Consider the following 21,154-nt stretch of genomic DNA (forward strand, 5'->3'; position numbering starts at 1 on the left):
CTAGCGCATTAGATAAAGATATAAGACTGAGATCATGGCATTTTAAATCATAGCAAAGCATTAGATCCAGGAATTTAGGGTCCCAGGTTTTCAGGCTGCTATGTTAAGACTTACTTACACAGAGATCAGTTCATGCTGGTACATAGCTGAGTGCATTATGTTGCAGCAATCCTTACTGACTCAAAGAATCTCCAACAAACCTAAGCACGGGCTTCTGTTTTTCCTTTTTTTTTCCTCTCTCTTTTTCTAGTTGAGCTTTCTACATAACACATCTTCTGAGTGTCGTATCCCAGATTCAAATACTGTCCTTCACTAGAGAAATTACCAAGTGTTTGAGAGCCACTTCCTTTCCTTTAGAGGCTTAAGAACCTGGGAAGGTTCTTAAGGAAGGATGTTACCAGTGCACCAGTTTCTACATAGGCTTAGTTATGTAGGGCACACAAAGGCGGTTCTTTCCCCTGTGTACCATGGAAAAGAGCAGAGATGCAATCATATTGTCACCATGCCCTGTCGAGTTGAAAGAAGAAGGAAGGAAAGATCTCTCTCATGCTACAAGTCTCTGATCTACAGGTCCACTGGAGTTTATGTGAAAAAATGTGGAACAGCGGGAGGAAATTAGCACACATTTTGATCTGTGTTTACTAGTACCTGCATCACAGGAAACTACTAATTGAGGAAAAAAAAATCAGTATTAAAAAATCCCAGAAGGAAGACTAAATTGTACTTGGTTGAGTAGTAATTAATATCTTCCAAGTGCTGGAGTTTGGGAAACCCCACCACTAGAAACCTTCTAATGACAAACCTAGGAAGCCTCATGTCCTGTTTTCACACGTCCCGAATTTAGCTTCCTGGTTCCTGGTGACTGAAACATGGTCATGTTCCATATTCAGTTACTGTATTCCTCTGTATCCTGCATGAATGCGTACAGTTTTCATCACCAGCAACTGACTTGCTAACCTGCTTTATCAAGCTTATTCCAGTAAGTCTACAGTTAAAGCATGTTGTACAAACTCATAACTACCTTAACTATAAACAGCTCAGCCAGCAGTTTCTGGAGTGCTCATCTTTCTGATGACATCTACTTTGAAACTGGTGCCAACCTTAGTACCACCCAAATCCACACCTATACACTGTGAAGTCTTGGCTAAAACTGGTTGCTAGTTTCCATAATAATACTTGATGCTGGAAAAATAGATTTCCAAGCATGTGAGGTGTAAAGGAAAACATTAAGGAAGGTTAGAAAGGTTTGAATACAGTTAATATGTGATATTATATCATGTGCCTTTAACAAATACTAAAGTGTCATGCACAATTACAGTAACAGATAAGCCCAAGACTTTGTTATTGGCCCTTATTATTGGCATTGGTCCCTAAACTGAAAATGCTGAAATGCTGATGAAAGTAAAAGCATCTCACCAAGTAACTGAAATTCACTAGGGACCTTTCTTGGTAAACAAAGTGTTCTGAAAGTACAATTATTACATCTCTGGTTGTTAATCTCTTAATACACCTCAAAAATGGTATGGGAATAAAGAATTCCCACTTTTGTTCTGGAATTTTGCATCATATGAAAATGTTATTTTTAGTTAAAAGAATTACAGACTATTCAACTGGGCAACTGAAAGAAGACATCTCACTGGAGCATCTCCCTGTTAAGGTGATGATGAACTAATAAGATGGTGTACAAACTACATCAGATCCTGATTCATGGACACATGGTTCTTCTTCTGCAAGAACCTCCAAATCACGCTACCTTTACCAACAGCAGCACTACCTTTACATTCTGCTGGGGAACAATATAAACTCAAAGCATCACCTTCACATAGGAGCCATAACAGGTGCATAGTATCTTAGCAAAATCCTGCATTCTTAGTAGTGCTAATTCTGAAGAAAGTCTGAAGTTAACAAAAAGTCAAAACATCTACATGGTAGACTCATTTATAGCGCTTCATATATCAAGCAACTTTTCAAGGAAAAAGCACCTGGAAAAGAACACAGCAAATGTAATTAAATGATATCAAGTAGTACATTTATTTCAGATATTAAGTCAGCTTCTGACAGTGAGATGTATTAGAATATAGTCTCTGAAGGTAAAGGATGGAAGGCCTGTTCCTCAAGATACTGGGTGTTTGCACAGTGCCTAGCACAATGAGGTCCCGGTCCTTAACTGGGCTTCTAAGTGCTCCAGCAAAACAAACGCTTTAGGCTTTAGGAGAATGGACTGCATAAGCAGTTTTGAAATGGCATTCCACAACATGGGCTAAATGACATCTAAGCAGCAGACTTCACCTTTTAAGCTCTGCAACAGAGTAACTTGGTCCAGCAGGTCTTCTCCAACTCCAGTTTTAGGATTCATTCTCCATCTACCCACCTGTTCCGTGTACACTTAAAGCAATGCTCACTTGTCCCACTGCGACATGATGAGTCTCTAGGAGGAACAATCAATCCCACTTCAGTCACCACATATAAGAGGGCGGAAGAAAGAGCAGCTGGTCTCACCCTCCTCTACTCCAATAATAGACTCCGTGTCTGGCAGATGCAGGGACTCAACACCAAGGCTGGGCTGAGAGTTCATGGAGATGAGATTCTTACTATGCACTGTAGATTCTTCCAGCAAACTGCTGCCCATCAGTGACTCTATTGTGAAAAAAAGGGTAAAACAAAATGATGTAAGGACACTGCAACACGTGGTACAATCCCTGTCTCCCCTCCAAGTCACATAGACTTCTTTATTAGGCATCTAGTTTATCAGTTCCTACTCTGCTGGCATCTGGAGCTCCAATGGATGATAACTTCTGTACATATTATTTTGAACGTTAGTATGATAGGATCTCATGCAGGCTTGGCTTTCTCTTTAAACAATTCACACAGTGTAAAAAAACAGGCTTCTTACAACGAAAATATATAACAAAGGGTACAAAATCAATGTAAAAAAAAGTTATCGGATTCATGTTAATTCTGAAAATAATAAACCTATCTGCCCCTTGACCACAGTACAGAAATAGATCTTTGTCTTCTATCCAAGAAAAGGGAGTGTGAGCGATCCATCCCCATCTCCAAGAGGAACAGTCTTATTCTTTACTGTTTTGTGGTCTCTCTTCCTTTCTCTTTGACCATCCATCCACTACTTCCTTCCTGCATTTCTCTCCTACAGTGAACAAACGCCCTCCTTACCTGGCTGTTCTCGCTCCCTGCTGCCAGCTGTTCCGATTCTGGAGTGGTGTTTCCTCATATGCACATTTCTGCTGCCACTCTGGGAAAATGTCTTCCCACAAATTTGGCACTGATGGGGCTTCACTCCTTGGAGAAGAAGGGGGAAAAATATCCCAGGAATTACCAAACTGGGAATAAAAATCTCATCAACCAAGTAATCATGAACATGTTTTGACATGGCTGCTGACACCCTTCATGCTAATTATCCATGGGGAAAAAAAAAAGAGAAACACTCCTGTTTCCTAGAGAGCAGTAAGGCTCCAGAACAGAAGAGTTTTAGATACCAATATTGCCAGATGTTGGAAACCTCAAATCTGAAGAGTAACATAACATTTCAGATCTGATTTATAGGAGGGTACAAGTTATTTGGAATCTCTTACTCAGTGATAGGGAAATTTTTGACGCCTCATACCTAGAATACAAACTGACAAAAAGCAAGGAAGCAAAGATGAACCACAAATTGCAATATCTGGTTTATATTACTGAGTAGACACTGTCAATGTTGAGGGACTCCCACAGAGGACAGGCAGAGGAGTCTTATCATTTCCTCCATCTATAACCAAGTATGAAATCCCTAAGTGTGAGCTTAGCAGCATGGAAGCCAAGTAGATGGGGGGAAAAAAAGCATGGAGAACTCATGCAGTCCCAAAAAGTTACTCCCCTTCCTCAAAAAAGCCATATTTTTCACATGCTGAAGATTCTTAAAAGAGAGATCAGTCAAAACAGAAGGTAGGAGCTTTGGAACACTTGAGAAATGCCCACCTAATGCTCTTTGGCATTAGATTACAAGTAAGTAGTAGTAAAAAAAGGAAAACCCTACCCATGACAGAAATCCACTCATGAGAGACTGAATGGTTTTGATGATTGTAAAGAGCTGCTAGATTCTCTCTTTTAAATAAGAAAACAGCAGCTATGAAACAGATACCCAACTTTATGATATATTAGAAACACTCTTAATTTTAAAAATAATAATAATTAAAAATTGTAATTTGAAGTCAAAAAGATAACATTTAGAACCAGAAACAACAGAAACATTAATATGTGCAGGCTACAGGCACCACAAAGGAAGCTATCAAACAGTATAATCAGAAATTCTGTAGAAAACAGGGATTTTTTTTTCTTAAGAAAATCAAATCTAAGTCCTACAGTAAAGATATTTTCTCAAATAGGTCACAGAATGTCAGGTGAAAACTCTTACCGGAGTGGACAACCAAATGTTTCCGAAGGCTGGAGTACTCGGCAAAGGAGCGACCACATCCCTGTGCCTCACACAGAAAGGGTTTTTCCCCTACAAAGGAAAAGTAAGTTTTTATATTTTGGGATCACAATTTGATCTGATTGTCCAAGCCCCTGAGAACAGCCTGAAGAACTCTACCCCATTCTCTCTTTTGGCCTTACATGCAACAAAGTTCAACAGAAATGATATATATGTTTCCTGAGTCTTTTAAAGCATTCACTTCATCAGCTTTCAAGAGGAAACACTTAAATTCTTTGACTGTTAGATTATCATTACCTGAAAGGCAAGAAAAGATCCTCTGTTTCTAAATAGATTTTCCAAGTGCATAAATACCAAAAGAGTAATACAAAAGCACCTGGAATATGATATTTCATCTATATGCAGTTCTTAACAGCCATCTCTTTGCTTCAGTAAATCCTAGGATCGTGTTCCTATTCTGCCTCTCAGTGCCAAAAATCCCATTAACTGTATTTATAATTAACTGAATCTTCATATCAGATTCTATACTTTATTTCAGATCAGGCTGACCTTGGAAAAAATCTGTCAGAGATGTGTCAGTCATTTATATTTATCTGTGAAGAAACGCAATTCAAGGCACAATTTGTTCTCATAGCCTGGAATTTGTTACTTGTTTATATCTCCAGAGCTATTTCTGCATTTTTCTGCATGACGATAAACTGGAATATGGCTACACTAATGTAATGTAATCAGTTCTAATCTCCTTTTTAATATAACCTTAAATAAAACTAAAGCTGTTGCTTGCAACATCCCACTAAAGAACTCGATATACCATGTTTAACAGTATGATTTCAAGCCTTTTTCTACACTACTGTATCAGAGTAACAACAAGTCCATAGTAGATTAAGCAAGCTACTTGAGCTATTTCTATTGTCTAACATATACATAGCTCTGATTTCAGAGCAAGCTTGTTTTTAGAGGTGTTTCTACTCTGATTTTGTCTTTAGAAGTCCTCTCCCTATAGTTTATTCTCAGCTTTAAATCTGTGGTAGCATTCAACAGATCGATTGGTGTTACAGAACTGAAACGCGGCAGATTTCCAAACACTATTTGTACATCCTGGCTTGTTAGAAGTACTTTAAACTATGAAAGAAGGAAGGAAAACTACCACTGACAAAAATAACAGCACACAGTTCCACCTATAAGAAACCCTAGATCTATTTACATCCACAGTTTTTAACAGCTTTGGTCTGATGAAACGCTTAATTGCACATGAACAAATTGCAGGTTAGAAAGTTATTATTAATTCCTCCAGAAGCTACCACTCTGTTGGTTGCAGAACACTCTATCATGGAGGACTGTGCCTGTGTCAGCCGGGCCTATTTACTTCATCTGTGCTTTGGCTGGGAGCTTTAAGTGCAAAAGAAAACTGTACAAACTATGGTTACTGTTACTACACATTCAAAATTTTATTATTGGCATATATCACTTTTTAATACATCCCAACATCTGCCCCCAAACCATGTGTTCTAGTTAGACTGCAAATGCTTTAAAATAGCAACTTTTTTTCCACGTGGATCTACAAAGTACCTAGCATACGGTAGTGTTTAAGGCAGAAAGCATACACAGCTGTTGGCAGCCCACATAATTTTTCATTTTACTACAGATGCCTTGCGCTCTCACAGTTGTCAAGGTTACTTTGAAATGTTAACCAGCTCTAATGCAACCTACATAGGCCATCAGGGAATCTCTAACAATGTCCTGAGAGGCTTGAACTGAGCCATTTATTTCAGTGGTGTGTTAACTCCAAGGCTTAAAAACAAAACAAAACAAAACAGAATATTCACTATCAGCTTTGCTAACTTAGACTAAAATTTCTGGTTATTTCATCAGGAAATTTTGCAGCTCTCTCAAACACCTTCCTAGGATAAAAGCACCTAAAGCACTCTATGCAGTTGTCAAGACTTCGTCTGGTACACCAAACTCTAAAAATACTGACATAGCAGAATCTAATTCTGCACAGGAGATGGTATAAAGAAACCAGATATAAAATACAGCACTATGAAATTAAGGTTCTTGTTTTATTTAATATAAAAAGCTGAGTATGAGCTAAGAGTACACATGCTCCAATATCTGGTAATATCCCAGATTAGCATTAGCACAAACACAACAGTTTGCATGCCAAAATGCTATCTTCTAACTATTGCCTTTTTCTACTAGACTTTGCTGCTACATTTTTAATACTGATTTCACTGTAATCCTTACTCCCTAAATTTCCCAAATGTTGCCATGCAGCACAGATAACATAAGGTAGTCAGATTCAGCCAGATGTCAGTACAGCTATAACTGCCTACCAAGACTCCGCAGTGAAGAAACATCCAAGTTATTGTGCTTCTCAGGAAATTAAAACAGCTTCTTTATAAAAACAATGACAGCAGTGGCGTTCACTGGCTATTCCACCAGGAATGGTCTACTCTCTCCCAAGACAAAGAGAGATTTCCCCCACCCACAATCAAACAACTCAAAGGGGGAAGAGAGATCTTCAGAGCATGGTCTGAGAGGAACACAGCATCATCACACAGTAGTGGTTCCTGTATGAAATTATACAGGGTAGTAAAAGGGGTAAGCTGTTGATTAATCTGTCCTACAGATCAATGTGAACTGATAAAAAAGGAACATTAATGAAGGCCAGAGATATACAAGCATAAAATTCTCAAGAGCTTGAGGATGGAGGAGGGAGCGGTTTAATCCTCAGTAAAGACCCCACCACTGCAGACCACAAATAGGTGAAGTCTAAAACACACCAGTGTGAATTCGCAGGTGGTTCTTCAGATTTCCGGCTGTTGTGAATTGTTTCCCACAGCCCAGCTCCGTGCACACAAAGGGTTTTTCACCATTGTGAGTTCTCATGTGCACCTTCAGCCTCTGCAAGACATAAAAACTTTTTCCACAGCCTTCTGCTGGGCAGGTGAAGGAGCGATCATTCCTGCAAAGCAACAAAATAGCTGTTTCATAACCACCCACTTCAGTGTATTTTTCACAAACACTCAACTTCTTTTATCTCTGATGAAATAAAAAGCAGAAACATTTAAAACATAATTAATTATTTCTGAAAATGAAGGGACTCAACCAAAGTGAGTGACCTATATTAGTCCTAAGGAACTACCACATAGCCAGAGTTTGGGATGTCCACCGGAAGAAGTAATTCAGGTAATATCTTTGCATCATATTACCTTGCCTAGAAAAGGTGTACATTGACCTGGAAAGGTGTAGCAAAGCAGTGCAACAGATTATACACAAAGGTCATAGATTTTCTGTCACTAGAGGTTCAAAAATAATTGTATGCATACATCTAACACATGCAATTACTGCTGGCCCTGCCTCAGGACAAGATAACGGACACATATCTATTGGAGTCCTTCCCAGTTTTCAAGCTTCTCATATACCTTACTGACAGATCACTTCTCAGCCAGAAAAGATGATGGTCATTTTTTTTCTTTTTAAACAAGCAACTCTGTTCATGGATATATAAAATATGCTGGCATCCCACATGTTCTAATGCTCACTGTACCATAAAAGTGATGTACGCACATAGTGACTGTTAATTGTCTTTACTGAGCACCTGTTAAAATACAAATATTCTAAATCCAACACTAACAAGAGCCTGAGAAAATAATCTAAACCTGGCCAAAGTGTTTCAACATAACAGACCTAAAGCAAGCAAAGGGCCTAGTATTTCTAAGAGTAATACCTGGTTTTCACAGCTTGCTGATGTCAAAAAATAATGCTATCCCTAATAGAGCATGTTATTATCAAAGTCAGAACAACATATAGCTTTATTCTGCTCACCGGTGTGTTTTCAGGTGATATTTGAAGTGAGCTGGCCACACAAATGTCCGATCACAGCCTTCAACTGTGCACTTCAGCTTCCTTTCCACACGAGATAAATGAGGAATGGGGCTAGAGTCTTTCGGTTGCCCATCTCCTGAGCAAAGATGAACATTTTCACCTGGAAGAAAAAGCCCACCAATATCTGAAAAAGTTCCATATTTCTAAGATGTGTCAAATTTAATAGATAAAAGCAGCATCATATGTGATACAGGACTATAAAGTAGGTATGTGCCTGGTTACTGATTGTTTACTATGTTCTACACGGAGCTACCCAGCCCTCAACAGGGATCAGAGATATGCAAACCTTACCAGGCCCATGAACTATTGCCAGCAAGCTATCCATATCAGACCAGACACTACCAGACAAGGCTTATCACAAGAAGAATAGAAAGCCAATGCATCAGAAACTGTAAAAATAGTCTCTATGTCAATAGCAACTGTCCAAGTAGCAGCCAGGATAACTACTTTTAAAAACAAGTTAGGTAAAAAGGAGATACTGCATTTGTTTGCAATTCTTTATTGAAATAATTGTCACAAAGTATGTGACTAAGTCCAATTATGTATTCTTCAGAAAGCTGATCTTGAAACCAAGTGAAGCTAAGAAGAAACCTTGAGTTACAGTACGCATTAAAAATATACTTGAAAGTGAAAATGAAAGTTGAAGTACAAACAACTGCAGTCAGAAAAGACACTTTTTACATGTACCAGAGAACATGGGGACTGCAATGGAACTGCTGGCTCCACTGAAGCTCATTCCCTGAGAAAAACTGAGGAGCCTATTTATGCTATAGAAAAATTACATGATTGTTCTGTATAACTCTCTGTCACTGACAGTTTCAGGACACATCAGAATAGCTGAAGAGCAAGAGAGAGTGAAAGAGACAGGAAGAAACAAGATGAAACTAGAGGTCTCATATGGAACACAATTTTTGAGACAGAATCAGGAGATATCCTACCATTATTGCTTGCTTTGGCATTCTTAGCGAGCTGTGCCCGAGTGGCAGCAATTAAACTGTCATGGGCCAATTCTTGCACTCGTAGGAACCACGGTGTACTGCTGTCTGTGCTATCATGAGAGAGAAAGTCGTTCCCAGAATCTTCTGCTTCATCTTGAACAAACACCAAGTGCTCTGCTGGAGATCCCAGCCCTAGAAAAGAAGACAACCTCATCACACAGAATTATAATGTAATAGTGGGAAGAAGGAAAGTTCTTTTGCTTCCCAAAGTCTAGCATTCATGGCACAGATGTAATAGCTGCACTGAAAAAGTCTTCACTGACCTCTGCATTGGAGGAAGCTGTTGATGATTAAATGCTGCTGAAATATCCAATAATGCCCAGCAAATTTCATGATCTTTCCCCTTCATAAGCAGCAGGGACAGAGATGTACTTGTATCTCCTGCATTCTGTTGTCTGAGACATATCCAGCCAGGTGAAAAACAGAAGGAGAATTACCTGCTCTTGTTAGGTTGAGAAGAATAAATGAAGTGCTGTCACTGGGCTGGAGGTCTTGCAATAAACTGGAAGTCTCTGATGACAGAAGTTCAGACGGTTTCTGTACATTCTGTGCCCTTGTTTCCTCTCCATCAGGACCCACATTTACCTGCAGGCTCCTCAAGACAGCAGATGAAGAAACATCTTTGGAAGAATTAGTGTGACTTGGAGAAGTGAGATCTCTTTCATCATCTAGTGAAGAAAGTCAAAGCAAAGAAAATAAAAAGTACGAAAATACTATGATGAAAAGATACCTACGAATTATTTTTTCTAGAAAAAAAAAAGACAAAAAAAATTAAACAAAAACAACAACAACAAAAAAAAAACTTGAGATTTTGGGTGAAGAAGGAAATTTCTAACTAATCAGACTTCACTGTTAAATTAGAAAAGTTTCAGTCTTCCTTCTGAACTTGTTGGAATGTATTATCAGCAAGAGGCAGGGATGACACAACAGCACAGAAACACCTTTATCAACATCTTCACAAAGATCTGCTGCATAGACTTTACCTGGCAACATGAGTCTGTTGCATTCTGAGGTCTCAGTAACAGGAAGGAGAGAAAGGCAGGTGATGTCTTTTGGCTCCGATTCCACCAGCCCTTGCCCCAGTGGAATAGAAGTATTCTGAACAAACTGAACCAGCAGCTGGAAAGAGATGTAGAAGATTAGGTGAATAGTAGCATACATCATTAAGAAGGTACTAAACGTACTTCATTATCCCCTCCTGGTAGGAGTAGCCTCTACCTGTCTCTTGTAGGAGGTGCAAAAGACAACTATTACCATCTAATGGTAATAATGGAAGCTTTTCAGCTTACATTAATGACAAAGAATCTATCATTTGTATTTGTCATTTGTGAAATACAGATTAAAGTCTCATTTCTTTAACAAATAAATAAGTTCTAGATCATTGCAGACTATACTGAAGGCTATTTAGGCTATCTCATATGTTCTTTTTTCATTCATTTTTTATCACTCGATACTTTACTGCACTCTCACCTTCCAAGTAACTGTTTTCCATGCTCAGCCTTTGATATAGGTATTTCTTAAAAAGTACGGGCTTTAAACACTTAGCAAAGAAAGTTGGCCTTTTAAATAAAACAGCAAACAAGAGAAAAGTCACAGAGATATCTAGCTAATGACTATTCAAAACTGGCAGATAATGATCAGAGGAACAAGGCTGGGATGACGGGTTGGGGGGTGGGGGCAGACAGCATCATCTGTCCAAATCAGTTACTGCTAAAACCATCAATGGTGAACAATTAAAGTCATTGTCCTTAGTGCGAAACCCAACCACAAAGGGGATTCACCAGAAGAAACTCCCAGATACTATACAAAGTAAAGGGGGCCATTACATAAAGGGGTACAGGACTTACTCTGGGTTGCACTTCCTGACAAGAAATTTGGGGACCTCTTATGCATTGTTTAAGCAAAAGGCCAAAGGCAGGAAAAGGAAGGGATTGAGGTGGATCAGGGCAGAACAAACACAAGAGTAAGGAGAAAGGGGGATAAAAGAAGGCCATTATATGTAAGCAGGAATCCAGGCAATTCACTGGTCTGGCCAAGCCCTGTGCCTAACCATCATGGTCTGTCCTGTCTGCTCATGAAACTTTGTTCACAACTGTCTCCTACAGGATCACACTCTCCAGTGTGTACGTGTGTGTGATATAATAGCGAATGCCAAGCCAGGCTAACTGGCAAATTGGATGAGAGGTGTGGGGCCAGATATTGGAGCAACCCATGAAAGGTTTTTCCCTGAGCAGCAGTCCTTAGAAACAGGATCAGGCTACTTCTGCCATCTGTGTTTATGTGGGAAGGTGCCAGCATCCTATCTGTGGTAATCTGTTTGTCACCAGTCACTAATGTACAGCACGCACACGTGTGTGTGTACCTACTGAAAACTGTGCTAAACCTCATTACTGGCTGGATCAAAGACCAGAAATAGGGAGCAGCTCTCATCCTAATGGGCCTAGGAGGTGAGAAATGCACAGGTCATGCAGTGCAGCAGATTCTGCTATTCTTAACATCACTGGCTCTGCCAATATAACAATTAATTCTGGGTAACTCACAAAAATCTTGACTTATAAAAAAGGCACCTGAAATTCAAAACGGAACTAAAAGTCAGAGAAATGCCCTTCCTCACTCCTGAAAGGATTCCCATATTTAATCAAGTTCAGAGCAGCAAAGCATGAGCCTTGCTTAATCATTCTCTCTCCTTGACAACGTCTCAAAGCTGAAACTTTTGTCACACTCCTGGATATAATGCTGGATTCCTCTTCACCTCCACAGCTCAGACACAGGATGAGACTCTCTTTTCCACTACCAGTGCCATAGCAGTCCATAGTAAAATAGTCTGATTTAACACAGGATGTACTGCTGAGTGTTAGGAGGTAGCACATCCTAACTTTTGCAATGGACCAAACTCATTTTTTTCTGTGAAGTCCACAACCTTTTTTGACAAATATGATCTCAAATCCCTCCCCAGTATGGAATTAAATTTCCGGAGACCAGAAAGACTGAAAGGGGTTCATTGTAACAGACTAAACATATACCCTACGTTTCACAGAAAACACCCCTTGAAAACATATACAGAATCTATTTGGCTGTAGGTTCTGTCAAACAGACTTAGTCCTATACTCACATTCTCAAATATTTAGAAAATATGGATTAAAAAAAAAAAAAAAAAACTTGGAAAAAAAAAATAAACCAAAAACATAACCCTGAAGTGACAATTCTTATCTCTAGGAAACTCTTCAGTGCAAAGATCCTGTACTATGCAGCTGCCCAGCAAGCAATCATATGCACTGGGATTCCTTTATCTTTGGCATTTAGAAGGAAACTGTCCAAAATTAAGTATCCAAAAGCTACTACCCTCACTGTTGCACATCTTAACAGGTATTCATGCAGAGCACAGATGGAATTGTCTGTGCAGTGAGATAGTCCACCAGTGTCAAAAGAAAGCAAATTAAAAAAAATAAAAAAAATAATAAAAAAAAGCATGCTCTGGTCACTTAATCACAATGCTACTTGCTTAAAAAAAGAGTTGCTAGTCATTTGATTGTTATTTTGTACAAGTATGTTGTGATTGTCTTGGCATTTAACTTTCAGAAAAACTGGCACCCAATTCCAAATTATGTCTACGTTAAATACCAGCCTCTTGAGCCTCTCCTAACCAGGATCAAGTGCGTTCCATCAAAGAAAAGGAAACGACCTCCTTTAGGCTCTGATTACTCTGTTTATTTTCTCACATAAAAACACTAGGAATACTGAGGCTTCCTCAGTTTTACCTCTAAGAAATACTGCTGCCAGGGCCTTAATTGCCCCAAGTGGTCTCACCTGGAGCACCCCCACCCACCCTCTGCCCATGGGCCCATTTAAGCCCAGCCTGGGGCCCTGGGTGCTTCTTGAGGCCTGCTGTAGGTTTATATGTCTCCAGCTGCATCCCTGGCTTCTTCTCCTGGATGGACCTCACACCGATACTGCAGCAGTCACTTCAGCCCCATCTGTTGCTGCTTCAGACCATGTTTCCTGGATGGCTGTTGGACCAGGTTCACCACTTTGCCATACCTGGGCCTGTTGATGGGCCCTGCTACCAGCACCCACCTCTGCCTGTTGTGTTCAGGTGGTCAGGAGTGTGCCCTAGTCAGAGAGGGGCTGAGTCAGCCCCTGCTCCTGGCTCACCTCTCTTAGCAGCAGCTTGTCTTCAATGTCAAAAGATGTCAAAAGCAAAGGTAAATATTAAACCTTGAGGTCATCCGGATGGCAGTAAGCCACATGGAAGCAGGTCATGAGCCAGACTGCACTTTGAAAGATTAAATTTATTTTTTTTTTCTCCCATTAGATATACTACAAGATTATCTACAAACCCCAGTCAGAGGAGGGAGCTACTTTTGTGTTGTCAAAAAATATGTAGGAGGTAAGAGTCCACCCCTGAAGAGCCTGCATTCCAGTTTAAGACAAAATGCATTGTACAGGGACAAAGAAACAGAAGGGAGATAAGAGTAGCAAAGTAAGGCAACAAGAAGAAACTAGACTAAAACCTATGAGCAGCAAAATGGTTCTAAATCATGGAGTTGTCTTTAATTTAAAAGCTATCCTTGATCCCAACAGCTATCTATTCTACCATGAAATACACATTTTATGGACTTTTCTATTTTTATACAGATGGTCTTAGCTAAAACTTCCTCCTACAATAGGAAAGCTTTGCTTTAAAGCCTCTGTTCCCACGCATCAACATTAAGCCACTAAGGAAAAGTAAAAGGCAGCAGCCACAAAACAATGCCCAAAAGAAAAGGGATCCTTTTAATTTTCATCCTAAAGTAATAACAAGCTACTATGGAGAATTACAGGGGGCAAAAGAAGCAGAAGAAAATAAAAGCACATGAATCAGCCTCATTATTAAAATACTCAAAGAAAACCTCTCAAACTAAAACCAATCATTAAGTATACCCCTCCCAATTCTACATGAAATAATTAAGGGAGAATAAAAAAAAGACATTTCCACCTTAACAGCTAGGTACTTTCAGAACCCTCCCTCCTCAAAATCACTAAATACTTTTGTGATAATTAGAGCAATTGAAATGGGGGGGGGGGGGGAATCATTGCAAACACTATGTGCAGCTTTCTTAACTGTCTTTTAACTTGTTTTTACAGACAAAAGTAAGCAGGAAACTAAGGATATTTGGTAAATGGCTGTTCAGCAAAAAAGGACAAGTAAGGAATGGGAAGGTAATTAAATATGCAGATACACGACCTCTGACACTGCAGATAAGAGAGTAACAAAGAACACATGGGATGCTGATGGATGGGCTTGAGTGTGAACGACTTGTGTGACCTTGAAGAAACTCAACCAGAAACTTTGTAAGAGGTAGGAAAACAACATTACTAAGGGTTACCAGCACAGGTCTTACAGCAAACAGCAAACTTCTTATGGGATAGGAGATGAATTGAGAGACCGTGTAAAAAATGTTATTAGGATGCCTTAAACAGGGGATGTGGGAATGTGGAAAAACTGAGATATTTAGGGGAAGGTTCAAAGGCGGGGAAAGGGAGGGATCAATGTGGATAGGGGAGGAACAACCATGGGGAACAGGAAGGGATGGGGATAAAAGGGGCTGACCGCATGTTAACAGGCTACATACAGGTCAGGACGCTGCTGTGCCTGATGACTGTAGCCCATCCCATCTTCTCAAACACTGCTTGCTCCTAAATAGTTTCCAAGTGAGTTTGTCCAATAAACTTCAAGTCAGACTAGCCTGTGAACTAGAAGAAATCTCAGTCTGGAAACTCAACATCCTGACCAGAGGCTGGATTAGAAAACAAATTTAAATGGCTGGATATGGATACCGGAAGGGCTCAAGGTCTGACAGACTGGACAGATCCATGAATGTGAGTATGAACGTCAGCTGAAGGAGGACATGACATGCTTGCAGATTTCAAGCCTGGTTACCTGATGAGCAGGAAAAAGGGTTAGGCCGTTTGTGATCTTCCTGTTCCACCTGAATGCTGTGAATGTTTGTGGATGTCTGTAAAGGTACTGTCCTTCCACCTACATTAGTGTTTATAGCTGAACCTGTCTGTGTGCATGCATGGGAGCAGGTTCAGCCTTGCTTCTGACCAGACCTTGGAACAGTCTAGGGGTCTCTAATCTGAAGGTATCTGCAGGGGAGGAATCTCCTGGATGCAACAGTTCAGCAGATTTTCTAACAGTATAACATCTGGCATCACTGACTGGACCCAGACGGTCTTTAAGTATTCCTGAGATGGTGGATATCGATTACCTATGAAAGGAGGGGACTGATTTTTCAGTAAATATGCCCAAAGTATTAGTTTGTAACCAAACCCACAGAATGTCTTGGGGTACCTGAACAGAAATAGTAAGGGAAACTGAATGTACAGAATATTATGAAACAACAAAAGAAATAGAGGTGTAAAGTGGCTTTACTCTATGGCTGAGATCTGCACACACAAAAAAAAAGTCCCTTAGAATTAAATGTGAATTTTGATATTAATTGCAAAAGGACACCCCCAGTTGTAGAGATTCAAACTTCTGGGCCAGATGTGAGTTGTCCCTCCAAGGTTCATAGATTCTCTAAGTACAAGATGAACAAAGTTCAGCTACATCTTCCTAGGAAGAATTTTTGTCTCTGCTGTAACACCATCTTGAATATAATCTTTCTTTCTGTTGAAACACCACTTAACTCTGAAATATCTTTAACGCAGACAGTGTATGTACTAAATGTAAAATATTTATTGGCTCTTGTCACTTAATCGTCATCCCTGTTGGCCAAGAAGAATGATTTCAAGGTCTATTGCCACAAGCATTGCAGAATGCTTATGTTACGAGGAAGGCTTGGATAATGTCCCTGACATGAGAGAGGGGAAAAAAAAATATCTGTTTAAATAACTGGGAGGGAATCCCTCTTAGGGAGCCCTTTAAAAATAAATAAATAAAAAAAAGGCATTAGAGAAACAAAAATATAGCCGTCTGGGACAGATGTTCCATAACAGACTCCCTTCATCAGATGATTCATATGCTAAGAAGTGGCAGACAGCTGCTTTGTTTGTGGTGGGGGTGGCTGGAAGGGAAAGGGAAGGAAGGCTGGCCCGGTGCTAAGGTCCAGATCTGTCCTCCCACGGAGGGCCAGGCTATACTCCCAGAACAGCAGGGATCATGTTTTTAACTGAAACTGCTTCTGTTCTAAATTTAGCTAGTGAACCACTACAAAATAAAAAAGGTCAAAATAACACTTATGGGGAGGAAGGGAAAAGGGGCCGTAGCAGAAGGGGGTGGATGGCAGGAAGCTAATGGCTAAGAATGAGGATACTTTGCTGCCATACAACATCTCGGGAATTGCTTCACCAAAATCTCCCCTTTTGAGGTGCTGAGGGGAAAAGAAGAGACTAAAATACCTCCCTCCACCCCCCCACCTCCCCTTTCAATAGCCATTTCAGTTTATAGACCAGAAATGTAGCTCACTTGATTAACTGTGCAAATGCTACCCAGCCAGCAGAAAGCACCCTGCAGTTCTGCAGTTGACCAGTGCGGTGGAGGTGCCTGGAAATATTTGCAATTGTAATGAATCGCCCGAAGGCTTAAAACATGCAAAATGCAGATCTTATCAGTTCGCTGAGGAATGCAGGCAATGCAGCTTTGGGGGCAGGGAATCCAGAAGAAAAGGCAGATATATTTGCCCATATAAACTCTCTCCAAGCAGCTCTGTGATTGCTCATCAAAGGAAGATCCACCTCTATGCAAGCATTAAACATCTGCTCACATGTTAGTGACTTCTTTAGGGATAAAAAGAGTACCAAAGAAGCTTATGCAATCCATTTGTAGTGCCTTGGTTAATATTAATCTAGATCCTACTTGTGTGTAAATACATTTGAATCTTAGTGAATACCTTTCTCGCATAGTAGACTATATGAAAGATATCTGTGGCTGTGAGAATTATGGTGCCATGGTTCACCAGGTGATATAAAATCATGACGGACTTTCAGAGATACTGGAACTGCTATGTGGGCAAGATATAAATGGGGTATCACTTCATTTCACCAGTTTCACCTCAAATGAGTGGACAATTATATTAACTTAGTAACCAACTTTCATGATCAGAATAAGAAAGGGTATGTGTAGGATTTTATAATCGACAATAAAAATGAATCCCAGTTTATAGTATCGATCAAGCCTTGATGAAGATTGAGGAATATGGATCAGAAGACAGCATTTATGAAAAGAACAGTCTCTGCAACCACTGTAGTTTTCATGCATCATGTCTGTTCTTACTGGAAAATCACTTATTTGCATTTGCTAGGAAGAAAAATGCAGCTCTGCTATGGGAAAATAGGGCTATTATGTAAACATACCTAATAAACAAATACCTTCAGCTGGGAAAAGACAGGCCTGCTCACATTTGAGGAACACTGGAACAAGCATTCCAACTACTCTGTCCCCTGTTTGTCAGAAATAATCTAAGGGAATCTACCCCCTCATAGACTGAGGTCATAAAGTTCCCCCACCTTATCGTTTAGAAAATTCAACAACAGTTTCTGTGAATTCAACCACAAGACAAGGGAAAATACCTTCTCATGGCCCACCAAGCTGAGACTATGCAATGCTACTGTGAACTTGCAGCTACTCTTTCTGAATGCTGTGATTGGAAGGACTTTAAGAAGGAAATGCCTTACTACATTACTGAGGCTGTGATGAGTTACCAGCGTATTTAACAATATAATCATCCTTTCCTTTAATATACTAGTTTAAGATACATGCTACATTGCATGTGGACTGAAGAATGAGAGAAGACTTGACAAAACCAATTCCATTTCCACCTGCAAACTTCCCTAAACCTTATTTCAAAGCAGTACTAACGCATCTGCTCCAGGACCATATAGCTTTCTGAAGAGGTAAAGCTGAGAAGTATAAAAGCAAGGAGAGAGTGATACAGTCCTCAGCACTTTTAAATCCAGGGAGTATAAAGACAGGTTAATGGCTATTCAGCCTAAAAGACAAAGGAAAGGAATGGGAGAAGCAATAAATTTAAGACATCTTTGTGTTGAATGTAACAAACTGCAGACTTGTATCTAGCAAATTACAGATAAGAGTAACAAAGACTAGAGGTCAGATACTGATCAATGGGCCACTCACTGCTCAAGTGAAATGTATCTTGTAAGAAAACACCCTACCAGGTTATCTGAACAGGTCTCATAGGAGAGACCAAATGGATAGGATGCCACAGGGAGAGCGAAATGTGTAAAACAAGTTATTACGCAATGTTCAGAGGGAGGATCAAAGGAGGAATCAAGGTACGTGTGTGGAGGAAGAACTGTGGGCAAGGGGAAGATATGAGAATCCAATTCTATGTTAGCCTGCTGAATTTCCTCCTATCTACTTACTAAACACTCTTCCTGATTATTTCCCCTGCAAGTGAGTGTTCTGCTAGTGAACTTTCAGCCGGCTAACATGTGAATAGGATGAAACCAGTCGGGAAAGACACAAGATCCCAATCAGAAACTGTCTAAAAAGCTGTGGGTCTGGCACAGTTACCAGAAGAACTTCAGGCCTGACAGAGGCTGGAGACATATTTAACTGTATGTATGCAAGTTGACTGAGGGGACAGACATGTTCTGCTAACAAATTTAAGCCTGATTAACCTACAAGAAAGACCATGGCCTTCTGTGTTGTTTATGCTGTTAGTGTTTATTTACCTATTAAAGGTACCTGAGTTGTGTATGTATTTGTTTGTGGCAGCTGTGTGTGCACTGTGTGCATTTGTGTGCACATACATCTGTTATTGCCATTCCTGCTCAGGCATGGTGCTGGCTGAAGCTGGGGGACAGCAGCCTCATGCTGAGCAACCAGGATCCCCTGGGTGCAACCCTCTGCTGCTTCTGCTGACTCCTTAATGGAAACATGAAACTTCAAAAAAAACAGAACTGGCTGATGTAAACAAAATAATGCAGACTCCCCAAAACTGAGTAAAGTCAGTTTGGTTTGAGGGAAAGAAATAGTACAGTAATTTATTTTATTCTTGTAAAAGAAAGAACATTATAATACTGAAAAATATAATGTAACCTGAGAAAAGGCAACAGTATTGGCTGAAACTGAGAGGAAGGAGGAAAGCCTGCAATAATTTTTAATCTTTTACCATTCAAACAGAAACATAAGCGTTAGAAAATGGCACTGAATAAAAACAACACTGAGAACTAATATCTAAGCAGCAAACTGAGTAGTCTCACTATTTTTTTTTCCTAACTGTTGCCCATAAACTTATCTGGGAACCAAACCCACTTGATAATTGCTCACCTCTGGTTTGGATTCTAACTCATCCGATAACATTGATTCAAGAGTCCGATTCCTGCAGCTGTCCTCAGCAAGGCACAGATTTATTTTTTTTTTTAATTCAGAGAGAATGCTCTCTGTTTATTCTCATATTTTCCTAAGCGTACAACTGTATGGTGGTCTTCCTGCATGAAGCTGTGCTGTGTAAATATTCAATTTAACCTAAAACAACAACAACAAAAAGAAATAATATAGAGGTAAGAACCAAAAAAAAAAAAAAGTCAGAAGGTGTTGCACATGACTGCAGAATGTACCTTGAAGTACTGGGAAAACTCATTCAAGTTCCTGCATTCTGTTGTTACTGAGTCAGCAAAATAACATTCTAACACCGTGAAACTCATTTTCAGAGGCTATTTTCCATGTTTTCTTTGTAATACGTGCTTTTCATTGAAAAACTGAATCGTTTGCCCAGAAACTTATGGAATCGACTGAAAATCATAGAGCATACAAGAGGGAGGGAGGCTGCGTCCCCAGGGGGATTATCCGAATGGCTGCTGAAAGGTAACCGTATACACAGAACCTGTCAGTGGGGAACCTCTGCTTTTCCTGCCAAGATGCCCAGTTTCTGACGGTGCGAAGTTCCTTGGCGGACACAGAGAGGCAGATAACTTTTGGGGTGACTTCCCCTTGGAGTTATTTCACCAACAGCCGGCTGTTTGGTATTCGGGCTGGGAGGTGAAGTGTATCCTCACCTACCAGCACTGGGAGGCTGGCGACGGGAGGAGACCCAGCTACACCCTCTCCCCTTATCACAGATGTACCGAACACGTTCCCAAGATAACGGCGACCCGGGACGGGCCCCTAGAGCCCCCCTGCGGGCCGTGCCGGCAGCCTGGCCCCGGGCCGGGCCGGAGCAGGCAGCGGGCGGCTCCCGGCATGGCGGCGCCGAGCCCCGGGGCCGGCCCTGCGGGGGGCAGCCGGGGCCTGCGGGGAGGAGCGGGGCCGCCCCCCCGGCACCCCGCCCGGCCGCCCCGCGTCTCTCCCCCGGTCCCGGCGGAGCCCCCGGCCCCCCCCCGCGGCCTTACCGGCATCTCCGCCGCGCGGATGTGACGCGGCCGCCGCCCGGAAGCGGCCGAGGAGCGGGGAGGAGGGGGCGGCCCCGGCCCGGCCCGGCCCCCGGCCCCGGGGCGGTGCTGCAGCGGGCACGGCTCTGCTCCGGGTGGCCTGCGCCTGCTGGAGCCGAGCGGCGGCTGCCTGCAGCCTGCCAGCAAGTTACGGGCGTCTTTTGCTAGGCCTCGTCCATCCATTTGCAGGCAGCGCGTTAATACTGGCTACAGGTCACACCGTGACACCAACTCCCAGCCAAGCCGAAGCACGGTTCTGAAGACCGAGGCACGGGGAACTGATGTAACGTCCAGAACCAGCAGCCACAGAGAGCTGGTGCCTTATGGCCATGTAGAAGGACCAAATCAGAGCCATTTATGAGGCATTTATCACATCCAACCCCTTGGCCATGTATGTGACGACCTGAAGCTTTAGCCCAAGCCGTTTATTCATGTAAGCCTACAAAACTGAATCAACAGCTAC

General features: G+C 41.2%; 1 protein-coding gene and 1 long non-coding RNA gene across 3 annotated transcripts; one reads left to right on the plus strand and one right to left on the minus strand.

The window, feature by feature from the left end:
- Nucleotides 1-2,002: 2,002 nt before the first annotated feature.
- Nucleotides 2,003-20,762, minus strand: ZNF410 (zinc finger protein 410). Of its 2 annotated transcripts, none has more exons than XM_035328018.1 (10): nt 20,653-20,762; nt 19,592-19,789; nt 10,299-10,434; nt 9,753-9,983; nt 9,256-9,447; nt 8,258-8,417; nt 7,213-7,394; nt 4,412-4,501; nt 3,175-3,300; nt 2,003-2,637 (listed from the first exon to the last, which is right to left on the minus strand). In XM_035328018.1, the coding sequence occupies exons 2-10, from the start codon at nt 19,622-19,624 to the stop codon at nt 2,453-2,455; spliced, it is 1,335 nt and encodes a 444-aa protein (XP_035183909.1). In that variant the 5' UTR covers nt 19,625-19,789; nt 20,653-20,762; the 3' UTR covers nt 2,003-2,452. The 2 variants fall into 2 exon arrangements, with proteins under 2 accessions (XP_035183909.1, XP_035183910.1); XM_035328019.1 differs by lacking the exon at nt 20,653-20,762 and adding an exon at nt 19,882-19,992.
- On the plus strand, nt 13,333-15,086 carry LOC118167996. The gene is made up of 3 exons (XR_004751324.1): nt 13,333-13,517; nt 13,628-13,702; nt 14,930-15,086. It is a non-coding gene; the product is annotated as an uncharacterized LOC118167996 (long non-coding RNA).
- Nucleotides 20,763-21,154: the final 392 nt, after the last annotated feature.

This window comes from Oxyura jamaicensis, chromosome 5 (assembly GCF_011077185.1).
Source record: "Oxyura jamaicensis isolate SHBP4307 breed ruddy duck chromosome 5, BPBGC_Ojam_1.0, whole genome shotgun sequence".
NCBI lineage: Eukaryota > Metazoa > Chordata > Aves > Anseriformes > Anatidae > Oxyura > Oxyura jamaicensis.